The sequence below is a fragment of the Diabrotica undecimpunctata genome, chromosome 6, assembly GCF_040954645.1.
Source record: "Diabrotica undecimpunctata isolate CICGRU chromosome 6, icDiaUnde3, whole genome shotgun sequence".
In the NCBI taxonomy this organism is placed as follows: Eukaryota; Metazoa; Arthropoda; class Insecta; order Coleoptera; family Chrysomelidae; genus Diabrotica; species Diabrotica undecimpunctata.
The window spans coordinates 30,603,105-30,618,159 of NC_092808.1; the positions used below are offsets into that span (position 1 = coordinate 30,603,105).

Here is a 15,055-nt window from a genome sequence, read left to right on the forward strand (position 1 = left end):
AGAAAACGAAAACTGAGATGTGGACTGCGGACAACCTGCAAGATGACGTAGACCAATTGATAATACACGCGAACACAGGGGAGAGTAGCGAAAGCGAATCCGACATCTCGGATGTAGAGGACGTCTTTAGTATAATTAATTGAATATCTGTGAGTAACCTCGATTATTTTACACTGTATAACCAATAAAATGCATTTACCAGTCCAATCAGAGTATGGGCTTTTCGGATATTGGGCTGGGTGCACGGAAATCGAGTTCCCGGAGGTTCCACCCTGTATATTTATAGCTATCAAGAAATGTAATTTAAAATATATTTGTTGGTTTAATAAAGTATAAATATAATATAATGTTAAATAACCTACACTATAAACCTTATACCTGCTCATCTGGTCAAGTGTGGGCAAGGAAAACCATTATCCCATATGGAATAACACAAGGTTTCGCTGAAAACTACCAGGTTGCTATGCTAAGGAACTAGGTAAACTTATGTTGTGTGTAAAAAATGCGAGACTGCATTATGTTTTAACAAGGACAAAAACTGCACTTCAGATTTCCACAAAAAAAAAATTCATAGTAGGTGTTAAAATTTCGCAGTGATTCAAGTGGGCAACTTGTTTTTTTAATAACATCGCCGGGATTAAAAAATGTGAAAATCTTTTTCGATATTCCCGTTCCTGATAATTTTTCACATATTTACAAAAGAAAAAGTTTTTCTTGGATATTGGGCTGGGTGCACGGAAATCGAGTTACCTGAGGTTCCACCCGGTATATTTATAGCTATCAAGAAATGTAATTTAAAATACATTTGTTGGTTTAATAAAGTATACAGTTTTATAATAAAATTCTCGCTAAAAACTTAAGGTCTTTTTATTCAAATTCATGCCTCTTATTTGGCTACTTGAAGGCAATTATTTTATCAATATATTATTTTATAATAAATAACAGAGCCCGGCGTAGAGATCTGGGTACGGTTCTGTGACTACCACTTGGACCTGTTTGTATCGCCAAGCACAAGGCGTGAAATCCGGCAATTGTGCATTCCTATATTAGCCGTACTGCACTCTTGGTGTGACATTTTCTATAGACGTTGAAAGTTGTCGTTGTCTTCAGCCATAAGAAATCAACCATACTTCTAACACAGATTCTCTAAAATATTGATTTGGTTTACGCTTTCACAATTATAGTTAAGAAATTCGGTACCTACACCAATTACTTTATTCAAATTAAATATTAATTCGGTAATGTACAATAATTAGTTTCACATTAATGAGGAAAACCCTCATGTCGCATTTGTGATAATCTAAACTTGTGTATGCCAAATGTATTTAAATTTTACATATAGTTTTTAAAATAGAAATCACTTTTTAAAATTGTCTTAAATTTTTTATAGTTGATGATACCATGTCTATTTGTAACAGCGTTTACGAAGAATACGATCCTTATGATTTTATTTACTCCGGCTCAGGAAATAATAGTATATCCGACCCCATATATGCAACTGTAAATAAACCAGATAATACACCTTTGTCACCAGGAATATCTCGAATGTCTACAATAGATAGAAGAAGTTTTAAGTGCGTTAAAGTAAGTAAATTTTTATTCTTTGTCTTTATATCGTGGTTGGAAATCTCAATTGAGGACTCTAGAAGTCAAGGGGTATAAGTGACAAAAAGTAAATTTTGAGTAAATGCCGTTCAAAGTTGAGTCCTCACTGTAATTACCATGATTTTCTAATGCTAGTTTTTCTTCTCCGATTTAGTAACTGTAGTCATTATTATTATTATCGGTAATAAAAAGCATAATTTTATTGACTACTCATTTTGGAGCTATTTTTAGGTTGCTAAGTAGCACTTGTACCCTTTTACTTTTAAGAAATGTAACATAAAGGTAACAAATGTAAAAAGACCCTTAAGTTTCTGTACAAATGTAATTTTCACCATAACTCTAATACATAATTGACTTATGAATGATTTATAGACATCAGTGTCGTAATGGTGTTCCAAATCGTCATTTTCGACTTCTGCTCTTCTAAGTTTGCTAGTTCTCCAGCTCGTTGAGCATCATGTCGTAGATTTATTAAAAACTCATAGTAAATTTGAGGTACGTAGTTGAGTAACTGTTGAAAGGTTTGAATATTTAGCTTGCTTAATGAGAGGCCTTTTGTCAATCGGTACTGGCAAGAGATTTGGCAGAAGGGCAGAGTTTTTACTATCTCATATTTTATTTTCCTAGGTAGCTCACTAAACTCTTCTATGATACATCCAACTGTTTTCTTGTAAAATAATTTTAAAGTCCACAAGCAATCTACGTTCCTGTATTTGGCTGTATACCATATATTAAAAAATTTATTAAAATCCTTTGTAAAAGGTATATATTTAAAAACCCAAACGGGCTGTGTTAGACAGAACGTTTTCTGAATACATCATTCCATCATCGGTGTCTAGGAGTACATGAATGTAGCCACTAAATATATGGGTAAAAACCCGTTAACAAATAATTAGTTACATTTCTTCGACATTACATCTTATAAATTCTTATGATGTTAAAGTTACCGTTGGATTAGGATATGTCGCCATGTTACCTAATCCAACGGTAACTTTAACGTCATAAGTATTTATAAGATGTAATGTCGAACAAATGTAACTAATTATTTGTTAACGGGTTTTTACCCATATATTTAGTGGCTACATTCATGTACTCCTAGACACCGATGATGGAATGATGTATTCCGAAAACGTTCTGTCTAACACAGCCCGTTTGGGTTTTTAAATATATACCTTTTACAAAGGATTTTAATAAATTTTTTAAATTTAAAGGTTTGTCCTGTTAAAAATATAACCATTGTATGCTCTGTATTTCACTCACGCTCTTCTTGAAGTATGTCGCAAATGTTTGAAAGTCTAAGAATTTGTCATTTTCCATCTGTACTGTAAAGAACTTTCTACTTGTAGAAGTTACCAGCTCCATCCAATGTTGAGGTACATACAGGTTCTTTTTGGTTCTTTTCTTTTTTAACTCTATCAAACCAAAGTCTTGGTCACACTCTTTATAAGAATGGCCACTTATTAAAAAGCGATGATCTACTTTTTGAATATTAGTGTTTCTGACAGGTGCTGCTTTCTTGGCTGTTGTATTGAAGGTGTGTGTTAGTTTTCCATTTACAGTAAAACCTACGTTAACCGAAATAATTGGGGGAAGGCCCTTTCGGATAACAATTTCGGTTAAAAATAACATTGTTTTTTATAGTATTCTTGGTCAAATGAGTCTATGAGGTGATTTCGTAATGTTTTCTAATAAGTAAACACAGAATAAAGTAATAAAACTAAGGAAAATGAACAAGTTTAACATGCTCTGTTAAAGAAATCTTCTATATTCTTTTTTTCGTTTGACAACGATGTTTTGCAGCTATATCTCTCCATCGTTCATTTGCAGAACGTCATGAGTTTGCTTCATTCGATTGTTCGACGAAACGTAAAGCAATCTGAAAAGGACAAAACTTTTTTATGCAATGACAACAAAAATTAAGAACCTAGTAGTGTCCCTAACTATTTAGGCCTACTGTATAAAATTCTTACCTCTAAAGCATTGAAAATCTCGTCGGCTGTCTCGTGTTGCCTGTTGTCTATTGGGTCGTCATCTTCGTCGTCTGATACGCTCAGGTAGTCTGGATGAAGAACCATATCAATGATGTCTTGTTCGATGAATTCACTTTTTGAGTCATGGCTGCTAACCACTCACGTATCTCTTCTTGGTTAATTTCGTCACATCCCAGCAAATTTTTTATTAAAGGTTTAATTTCTTCTGTCGTTTCTTTACCATCTTCTTCTTCAGGATCGTCAATCAAAATGTTTGTTCCAGCATTTTTCCAAAGTTGAAGCACACCAATAAACAACATGTTTCATTGTTAAAGATTTGAGAATTTCGGGAACAGTTTTGGATTCATTCGTCTCCTGTAATAACAGATGTCTTAAGAATGCTCCTCTATAATGTCTCTATTACTCTCTGGTCTAACGGCTAAATTAAGCTCGTGACATTCGGTGGCAAAAATCTGACAATTGTCACCATTTTGTAGATTTTGAAGGTGAGTTTGCGCATTGTCAACAAGCAACAATGCTTTGATGGGAAGGTTTTTTAATTTTAAAAAGGATTTTACACTTGGAACGAATGTGGTGGGACATCCATGAGCTTTTTTGGCTTCTATAAAAAACTGGAAGTACTTTTTCGGAAATATCTTTTATAGCTCTTGGTTTTTTGGATTTTCCAACACACATAGGCATCAATCGGTGAGTGAAATTAATGAAATTGTTTACGTTTTGCGATGAAAATTTACTTTTTATTGACGAAATTATTGAAACTGTCAGCTGTTTCGGTTAAACGATGTTTCGGTTAAAAAGGTTTCGGTTAAGGGAGGTTTTACTGTATCTTTGCCTGTATTCGATTATTTAAGTAGATGTTTTCGATGGTTTATATAATATTGATTGGTATATTTCTTTTATACAGTAGGTGTAAGACGTCTTCGACTAGGATGCGATCGAAAGCCTTTGTCAGGTCTATAAAACATAGATATGCTGGTTTATTGTACTCGATGGCCTTTTCTGTGATTTGTCTGAGTACAAATACGGCGTCTACGCAGGATATTCCGGATCTGAATCCTTGTTCATCTGATAAAGTTGTTAGTTTATTGATTTTGTTGGTTAGGACTTGTGTGGTAAGCTTAAGTGCGGTGTTTAATAGATTTATACCTCTATAATTGTTGGGGTCTTCTTTATCTCCTTTCTTGAACGTTGGTATCATTATGCTGTTTCTCCATGCGTATAGTATCTTGCAGTGAAATATTAGCTTTTGTATCAGTTTTGTCATCTTTAGGGTTATACTTTCTCCTCCGTGCATGATACTATGATTAAGAAGATAAGATATTGCGCATAAGTCGTGACGTAATTGGAGACTTGCACGTTCGTAATGTCAGTTTTTTGTATGTGTCAATAAATAATCTTTATTAAATAGTTTGGAGATATCCTTTTGTGTACGATTATTGTAATTATTAAACCTTTATTTAATATTATTATTTTGCTAATTAAATAATTTCATCACAGAATGCATAAAAATCCCATTTAACTTTAACAAGAATTCAAATCTGATCTCCAATGATTTCCATGACGGCATGCGCGAACACGACCGATTTTGTGCTACGGGAAGATCCTATCTTGTTAGTCATAGTATCATGCCTCCATGTTTTAGAAGCTCCTTGGTTATTTTGTCTGGTCCTGGCGACTTTCTATTTTTGAGTGAATTTATGGCTATCTCTACTTCCTGAAAACTGATTTCTATTTCGTGTCTTAATTCAAGTACATTATTGTGTTGATTGTTATGTTCCTATTATGTTATTGTATTCCATTATGTTATTGTATTCCTTCAATTCTCCATTTCATTTCGTTGATTTCTTAGGAATCTCCATATTTGTTTTTGTGTACCGTAGAAGTCACTTTCCATTCTTTTTGTAAACTATTCCCAGTGTTCATTTTTGGTTCTTCTTACCAACTGCTTTGTTTCATTTCGTATTCTTCTATAAGTGTCTCGGAACTTTATGCCTAATAATAAATGCCGACTTCTACAGTTGATTCTATAAGGCAAGAGAGGCCCTGAACGCAGACGTATATATGTATCCTCGCTGGCCAATCTTTGGAAATGGACTGGTCTAACGTCAACTGATCTATTTCGAGCTGCTGTGAATAGAATAATAGGGGTCAATGTGGTCGCCAAGATCACAAGAAGATGGGCATCTCCGGAAGAAGAAGAAGAAGGAGAAAACATATTAATTCTGTATTTTTATTGTATTTTAATTTAAGTGTTTTTTGTTTTAGAGAAATCTGCTTAACATTATTGAACAAGTTAATAATAGATCCGTGACCAACGATCCTGATCTCAAATCGTTTTATAATATGGTTTATAATATACGAAGTAAGTCCTAAAAACCTTTTGTAATAATTATTATGTTATAATTTTTATTATTTTTTAGAACAATATAAGTACAATGATCCAGACACGAATATGGGACTTGTAATAAGTCCTATGGTAAATTATGAATACAGTGATGGATTAAGTATTAAGTTGCAAGTACATCCAGATTTTGAAGGAGCTGATTTTAATCAAGCTATTAGTTTCACCTGTGATGGTAATTATAAGTAGATATTTATATTAATATATAACAAATGCATAATTATGTAAGCTCATTTGTTCTGAAGTAGTTCTGCAAGTTTGTATATATGATTTAAGGCCACTAGATGCAAAACTTTGTATTTGCAAAAATTGTAAAAAGTGGGTTTCAGCTGACAGTTATTTGTTACATGTTATATCTATCTGCTGACGTAGAAATTCAGCTACAAAGTCAGGTATTTGTTAAGAATTGGGCATTAAAAATCTTGAGTGAGATGCGAAACTCTGTATTTGTGAGCCTATGCCAGTTGCATAACTGTGTAATTGCAATCGGTCAATCGCTTGCATTGTTTGAGTCACATGACATGTCACATGTGCACATGTCAATTACTCCATGATACGCCATTTGAAGGCGCACATGCTACCGGGTGCACTGTTTCTTGTTTGAGTGCCAAAAACACCAAGTTTATTGCGAATTATTGACATGGATCTTCATGTGCATATTAGACCTCGTGAAAAAAGAAAAGGGAGAAAACGAGTTGTACAAAAAGAAATATGAAAACGAAATGTAATGAAACTTAAGAGATAAGGGGTATCTACAATTAACTATTAGGTTCGGGACTTATTGTCAATATTTTTAGGCATAAACCTAAGGATTTACCCGGGTTTCCTACCTATAAGTATAAATATATATATATATATATATATATATATATATATATATATATATATATATATATATATATATATAAATATGAAAATTACTAAGTTCTCAGAAGAACTGCGTTGAGAATTTAAAACTCGACGTTTTGGCACCCGTTTTGGAGCCATTATTAAGAGGGAAATGATTCCGTTCGAGTTTGGTATCTCAATCTGCCTACTCCCCTCATGACGTACCAGTATCTTGTTCTTCAGAAATACGAGAACCCTCAAACGGCACTGAGGTCTCAATCTGCCTACTCCTCAGTATATTGATAGGGACTGGAAATAAGAACGGCAGGATGCCATATGCGAACGGGCACTCAGTTATTATGGCGCGATTGATTGTGGATAAGATATTTAGATATGGATTTCAGCAAGATACGAGACTGGGACGAAAAATTCAATATAATACATAATAAGTAGGAACAAAAAATTAAAAAAATTAATTGGGGCTCAAACAACAAACAAACTATGTAACTTCAAACTATAGCTACTCCGGCCATAATAAATTTACTGATCAACTATTCTAGGTGCACTGTCGACGTAGTTAATTGCTCACTGGTGACAAAAATAGGTGTTGAGACCACTTTCAAGTCCTGTTCTTTTTCGCCGACATATTCCAACTTCGATTAATTCACACAAATTAAGAGAATTAATAAGATACATAGAATCGGACGCTATTCACCAGAACAGAGAAATTTCGAAGCGTAAAACTAATTAATTTAATTTATTATCTTAGAAAGATTTTGCTTCCCGAGCGGGCTGTGACTAACCTGTTCTCTGGAATGACATTCAACACAAAGCAGATATCTATACATTGTAGTCTAAAGTGTCGTAAGAAATTTACAAGACGATAAAAACTAAAAACAAAAATATTGTATTTGATAAAAAAATGATGCCTTTTCCTTTTCTTGCAGCTACTTCAATCTAACGTCCCTTATTCTGTGTTTTTTTTTAATTGGACGTTTATCCAAAACAACGAAACACGTTGTTGCATTAGTTCACCTAGAAATAGGCGGATGTTACTTCTGTATCGATATCGATATCAAAATAATTTACTTTAATTTTCTGTTTTAGTTAATTCAAGTGTTGAACACGTGACGATGCAATTAACCTATGGCCTTGACGCCCCTGCAACCACTCAATACACATTAAAAGTATGGGGCAGCAATGAGTATTTAGTGCCTACGACATTCCTTAGTGATTACGAGTACGTGCATGACTGTATCAAGTTGGACGAAGACGTCATTTTAATTTTGATTCCGGATTCCAAAAAGGACAAATCATTTGCGCGAACGGTAATATTTTGCTTTTAGATTATAAGTTAAAATTGGAATTTTGACAGACTAAAGTTGTATCTATTCTCTCATATTAGGTTTAATATGAGTCTATCATAGCTCACCCCTAGGTTAAAGTTGTCCTTTTACACCAGCCTTTTTAACAAACTCTATGCTGACACTTCTACGAAGTTATAAGGCTCGAGTTGATAATTCTAGAATTTATTAAGCCCTATCCTATCCAACCTTGGGCAGTTGTACAGACCTTGTTTTGCCGTCTCGTAATCATCCTGATAAAAATAGCAAACTGCACTTTCTGTCAGTCCGATTTTATGCGACAGTGTCCTTTTAGGAGACCTACGATAATTCTCAGATCATTTCTCTTTATATCTAGTAGATCTTTGGATCTCTTCTTCGAAGGTTCATGTATAAAAGCCTTTCTATGTTTATGACCCATTAGTTCGTACCAGTGGTTACATTTCATCTGTTCCACCCAGTCCAATATCGTTCATTTCGCTGTGCTTCTTGCTATTCAGGTTCTGGGCCTATTAATGTTTCCTTTGCTCTGAATGAAACCTATTCAGCTTCTTTCGATATCACCAGACCACCATATAGAGTACTAATATGTCTACAATCATATATAATCAGTACATCTGATTGAGTTCCATATCCCGTGATTTCCCACATATCATTCGACATGTCCAAAGAGATAGCTTCACTTACATGGAAAGAGCGTTCCGTGTAAGCTGCTTATTTAGTATTACTCTAGATATTTGACTTTATTCGCCTCTTTGACAGTTTCTCCACACCAAGCGAGCATCCAGATGTGATCTAGGTTCCGTCTCCTAGTGAAACTGACTACTACTATTTTGATGCCATTGGCAGAGTTTTTCGCTGTCGTACCACCTAGTAAGAATATTTAATGTTGGTTGGAGTGAGCTGGATAAAACATTTCCGTATTTTTCTCTTACGATAATTACTAGATTATCTGCATAGTCCTGCATTTCTGCCCCCTGTGCGTCAAGAAATAAGATCAGATACCAGGGTGGCCACAGGAGGGGGAAAGCACTCACCATGTGAGCATCCTTTAGCTGTTTTGGCAACAACCTCCTCTCCTTGCAGGTCGGAACGTGCTGAAATCTTTGGTGGCTAGCATTAATGTTGGATTATAGTTGTAAAAAGATTTCAAAGTTATAAAACACTATATCTTGACTTGCACTATACTATCTATTTAGTGTTTTTCAGTTTATGCAGCAGGTCAGTGCAATTTTGTAGCTCGTGTTTAGTATTGTTGTTTGTTTTATTTGATTTTAATGTAAAGTATAAATTTAATTTATATTTGCTAGGTTGCAGATGATAACGATGACGAAACATTGAAGTTCGAAAACATAATCCCAAACGATTCCAATGTCCGTATTACTTACGAAAAGTTGAATATATTACTTGGTAAGTATTAATTTTAATTATCTTTCATTGAAAACCTTGAAAAAAGTCATTTACAAATTTTGATATAGCAATTGTTAGCATGTTTTGAACAAATGACTATCTAGTAACAAAATTTCTGAACGAGAAATGCATTGAATATAACAAACCTCTTTTTTTTATTTGTAGATTTCGAAAGGGCCTTCGACTTAGTAAATCAACAAAAACTTTTAGATTCCTTAATTGAATATAACAAAACCCGCTTTCTTGCTTTTATATCTAAAATGGAATTGGGTCGGGCATGTTTGTAGAATGGCGGATGACCGCTGGACATGAAAGATAGTGGAATGACGTCCGAGACATGAAGTGTACAGTTTGTCAAAACTAGGAACGACTTTAGAAATCCTACAATCGGCAAGCCCAGTTAATGCGCAGTAAAATTACTGGAAATTATCTTAGTAAGAAGAGAAAGCTCGAGCTGTAAATTACGTTTAAAAAGCAGCTAGACGAGTCTCGGGGTTCATCCATTTCTTTCTCCCCGAATACTTTCTCTGTGCAACTCGATAAAATTTCGAAAGCCATTCCTAAGCGAATAATACAGAAGTAGAGGCAGGTCAGCCAGTAGGTGAACCGACGATATTAAGAGAAATGCCGGAAACTGGATAAAAATGTCACATAAAGATAGACAGGAGCGGCAAAATCTTACAGATGCCTACCTTTTACAGTTGACAATTTAGGCTTTTTAGATAGATTAGCTAGGGAAGTAGCAGAAATCTTTATTAATAGACATTACATAGAACTTAATTAACAAATTCAAAATGTCTGTAAGTGTGGAAAATCAATTTAGAAGACATTATAGGAGATGGGTTAGAAATGAAGAAAATAAAAATGATGTGATGGTAATGGTAGTTAAAAACCTAAAATATTCACTTCGATAAAGATGAAATTTATTGAATATGAGTAAAAGTACAGTTGCAAGAATTTTAAAATGAAATAAATTTAAACCATACAAACGCCAATTGACCCATACTTTAAAAGAACGAAGGTAGAACGAAGTTTCGAAGTTTTTTCTTGCTTGGATCCAAGGAGAATTAGGAGATAACCGATTTATGATAATGTCTCAAAATCTTCGATGATAGAGTGATTCCAATTTCAAAATCCAAACGCGAGATAAATATCATTTAAAACAAATGTATGTGCGGCATAAAATTTTTGGGCCATACTTTTTTCGAAATAGCATGAATGCAGAAAGATACCTACAATTTTTAAATAATCCTAGAATATCCTTTTTAAATAAATAATCGAGTGCCTACTTGATGTTGCAACATGTCATTGAAAAAGAAATGCTCGAGATTTTTTATTGCCTTCTTTGGCCTCCGAGCTTTGCGGATCTTATCCCTATGGATTTCTTTTCTTAAAGACTTAACACAAAAGGTTTACTATTTCGAAATGTTGGCCATGGCATAGGAATTTTTTGAATAAAAAAATGGCTAATATAAAGTTTTGACTACAGAAAAGTGTCATGCCTTGGAAATGTGAATAAACATTTTATATTATGTCCTGAAGTAAGCATTTTATTACATGACATTTAAAATAAACAGTTAAAATCAGTTAACAACTTCATATTTTATAAATGTGTTTCCAATCTATTGGGTCACGCTGTAGAACAAATTCACCGAACATTCTACTCTCTGTTTGAATTTAAACCAATTTTATTCTTCACTGCAAATCATTTTTTATTATTTTTCCTACATCGAAGCCAGTGTTTTGAAACTTTCATACCTATTTGATAATGGATTTCTAGGCCATTTTATCGAGAATATTTTTTTGTGGCATGTAAGATAAGCTTTTCCTCCATTTGATTAAAACTTTTTGGGACGTACTATATGTATAATTGTTTTGATTACAAATTTAACATGAAGCATTAATACACAACAGTTTATTTTTTACTTAAGATAATTGTTTTGGTGAGGTATTATAAATATTATTTTGCATTGTAGAAACTGTAGAAAACGAAATGAGGAAATTAGAAGATGCCTCTGTTCAAGTAGAAAAAAATACTACCCCGTCTGTGATGCCTGGTATTCAGCCTTTAAACGTAATTCAATCAGTAAAATATATCGTTAATTTAATGGGAGATTTGTGTACTTTAGATATTATGAATACTATAGAAGCTTTAGAGGAAACATGTAGGAATTTTTTACCCTCAAATGTAAGTTTTTTAGAATATAACATTATTTCTTTAAGTTTTAATAACAATAGCCATGTTTTATTTAAATAAATTAAAGTGAAGTCGTTTTATCCTATCGTAATTTATGACTCTAGTTACAGCCACTCTGTTATGCTTTCCCTTTTCTACCTGCTTTGTGGTACCGAACCTTCTACTGGTCGGCTGTAGTACTTGAGGATAAATCAGCGCTACCAAAACAATTTTTTTATAAATCGTGAAAAAACGTGGAAACGTAAAGAAACATGGATTTTTGCGAAAGGAAATAATACCAAATCATCCTGGCAAGATGATTCTACCAAATGCTATTCGAGTACTAGTGCGAGTAATGGCAAGGTTTTATACCCAATGTTAGTCTTATATTTTCTTCGACAAAAAAAAACTGATGATTACCACGGAAATATGGACGCCGATATTTTTGAACATTGGTTTGAGGAAAAATTATTAAAAAATCTGGAAAATCCGTCATTAATAGTCTTAGACAATGCTTCGTATCACACCAGAGAGGAGGAAAAGTTTCTAACAAGCAGCTGGAAAAAAGAAGACTTAAGAAAGTGGCTGTCGGAGAAAAATATAGAACACGAACATCTAGTTTTAAAAGCTGAATTATTAAATAAGTGCAAAGAACACATTACTGAGAAAAAATTTGTCGTTGACCAAATGGCACTAAAATATGGTCATGAGGTCCTAAGACTACCACCATATCACTGCTAGTATAATCCAATTGAATTGGTGTGGGGCATCACTAAAAACTACTATGATAAACATGCATGTAAGACCACCGACGAAGCCAGCGTTTTACAACTCTGGCAAGATGCACTAAACCAAGTCAATGAGGAACAATGGCGGAAATGTATTGAGTATACTGAAAAAAAAAATTTTAGATTCATATGAAATAGAACAAGTTATTGATGAAGTAAGACCTTTAATTATTCGTAATGATGAAGATTCAGGTGAATCGGATAGCGAGTCAGATAGTGATGATACCTGTCCATAGATTAAGACGTAGATAAAAAAATTAACACAAAAGGGTACCAACCACCAAAAAAAAACAAAAAAAAATAAAACAAAAACCGCATGCAGGAGAGAGCCGGAGGCACGCCGCACGACGCTCTTGAATGCAAACACCAAAAAATTAGATTAGCAATTAAGGTAGATTAAGGACATGACTGGACGAATGACTGGGTATTAGACGACGGATGAAAGGATTCGATGCTTGCTTGCTCTCGACTGCACTTGGTGCAGAAAAGGGAAAGCAAGTATCGGCACACACAACCATCATTAGATCGCCGAACAATTGCTTTGACCGGTAGTGATAAAGCCAAATGGGCTAACCTACCACTTAAATGTAAATACACGGAAATCTCCCATTGCCTGACGGGAGATACCGCGAAATAGTCGAGACCTGGCTCCAAAGACCAGGGGGCGGAGGAAAGCCGGGGCTGGTTGTACCGCAGGAGTACAACCTACCTCGGTGGGTTTGGGAAGGTGTGTGTGAGAAGTAGGAATAAGTCTTTGTTTTATATAGATATATATTTTTATAGATATATTTATAAAATATATAAAAATAAAAATATAATACAAAATTTTGAACACCCAGTATTAACATTGGCAAATTTTTTTATGCTTAAATAAAAATGGAGTTTAGTAAACGCTGAAAAAGAATTTTTGTTTTTTCAGAATAAATGTTAACCACAATATTAATTTTTGAAGTTGCATGTGTAATATGAAAAATTTTTCAAAAACTTTAAATATCTCAAAAACGGTTATTTTTTCGAGAATGGTCTCCCAATAAAAATCGATCCAGAATTTTACGTAGATTCTAAAAAAATAACAAAAAGCACAGTTTCTATTTAAAATAAGAAACTTAATGGCGACTTCCGGTACAACCGGAAGTGCTAGAAGAATGCAAAGATTTAAAAAATGAAGAATGCTTTGCATAACCCATTATTCCAAGTTTGCAGAAACCAGTGACGACCAGAACTTTGAAAACTTTTAACCAACATGTTGCGTGAATGACCCTGTATATTTCATACTCAATGTTTATCAATTTACATTATGATATTCAATTATTATAAAACATAATACAAAGTTATTTTATTAAAAAATCCCTAATGTCGTATTATCAAATTAAGAAAACCGTACATTTTTAATTTGAGAACCGATGACTACCTGAGGCAAATCTGAACAGACACTTTTATTACTTATGCGACAGGCTAAAACGATCCTACTATAGATATTTTCCAGGGTTAAACGATAGACTCCTAATTTTTTCTTCTTTAAATTTACTAAGTTTCTTGAGTATCATAGAAACTTTTACACTTTTTGTTCCAATGTCAAATTTGACAAGTGTGTCAAAACCAGAGATATATAAGAGAGGGGATATGACACAAACGATACTTCTGTATTTACTAAATGGAACCACTTCATTTGACACTATGTACTAAACCAATATGGCGATGGGCAAGTCCGGATTCAAATTAATTCTAGCTATATTTACGATACCTTTATATAAATTTCTTCTACCAAAACTTACAAAATTCCGATTCTTCAACTTAGTTTTAGGGCACTGTTAGTACCACTTATGTTTACTTCACTATAAAATTATTTAAAAAAAGGTTTATCTACTAATACCAAATACCCTTTGTCTTACATTTTAAATAAATACAGGTATTATAACAAGACTATCTCCCTATACAACTCACTATAACGTACCATTTAGAGTGCCTAAATTATATTTATATTAATAAAATAACACAAAATTAATGTTAAGCCGCCCACAAATTGCGTTGTTGCTCGACCGTTTTGTTCGACGAACAAGTTTGTTCGAACAAAAATGTCGAACACGAGTTGCACACACACTTCAGTTTTGTTTAGTAGTTTGTCCGAATATGAAACGAATTTATTTGTGTGTAGTAGCAGCGGCTTTTGCTATAAAATCAAACAAAAAACGTAAACGAACAAAATGGGCGAAAAAATGGCTTTTGATGAGAAACCAGTTTTCTCATGTAAACTTGTTACATGAACGAATTAAAATTGGAATTACAATTTTGAATAAAATAAAGTAAAAAAAATAAAAGTCTTTTAGTTTGTTACACCTTACCCTTATTAATTATAGGAGGAAGTATACTAAGTATTAAAGTCTTATAATACTGTGATTCTTCGTCGTCTTCCTGGGTATTATTGTCATTGCAATAATAAGAATCATCGTCATGCTCTAAATTTGATACACTAGAACGTGTAGTTTCTTTGTCCTTCAAAAATGACAGATCAT

The 15,055-nt window shown here is 33.6% G+C and overlaps 1 protein-coding gene across 1 annotated transcript in view; it reads left to right on the plus strand.

The window, feature by feature from the left end:
• Pi3K68D (phosphatidylinositol-4-phosphate 3-kinase catalytic subunit Pi3K68D) overlaps nt 1-15,055 on the plus strand; it is a 168,667-nt gene that overhangs the window by 65,195 nt on the left and 88,417 nt on the right. The window contains exons 5-10 of the mRNA XM_072534551.1: nt 1,391-1,584; nt 5,862-5,958; nt 6,017-6,172; nt 7,933-8,153; nt 9,479-9,578; nt 11,555-11,766. Of these exons, the coding sequence (XP_072390652.1) occupies nt 1,391-1,584; nt 5,862-5,958; nt 6,017-6,172; nt 7,933-8,153; nt 9,479-9,578; nt 11,555-11,766 (980 nt within the window). The remainder of the gene's footprint in view (nt 1-1,390; nt 1,585-5,861; nt 5,959-6,016; nt 6,173-7,932; nt 8,154-9,478; nt 9,579-11,554; nt 11,767-15,055) is intronic.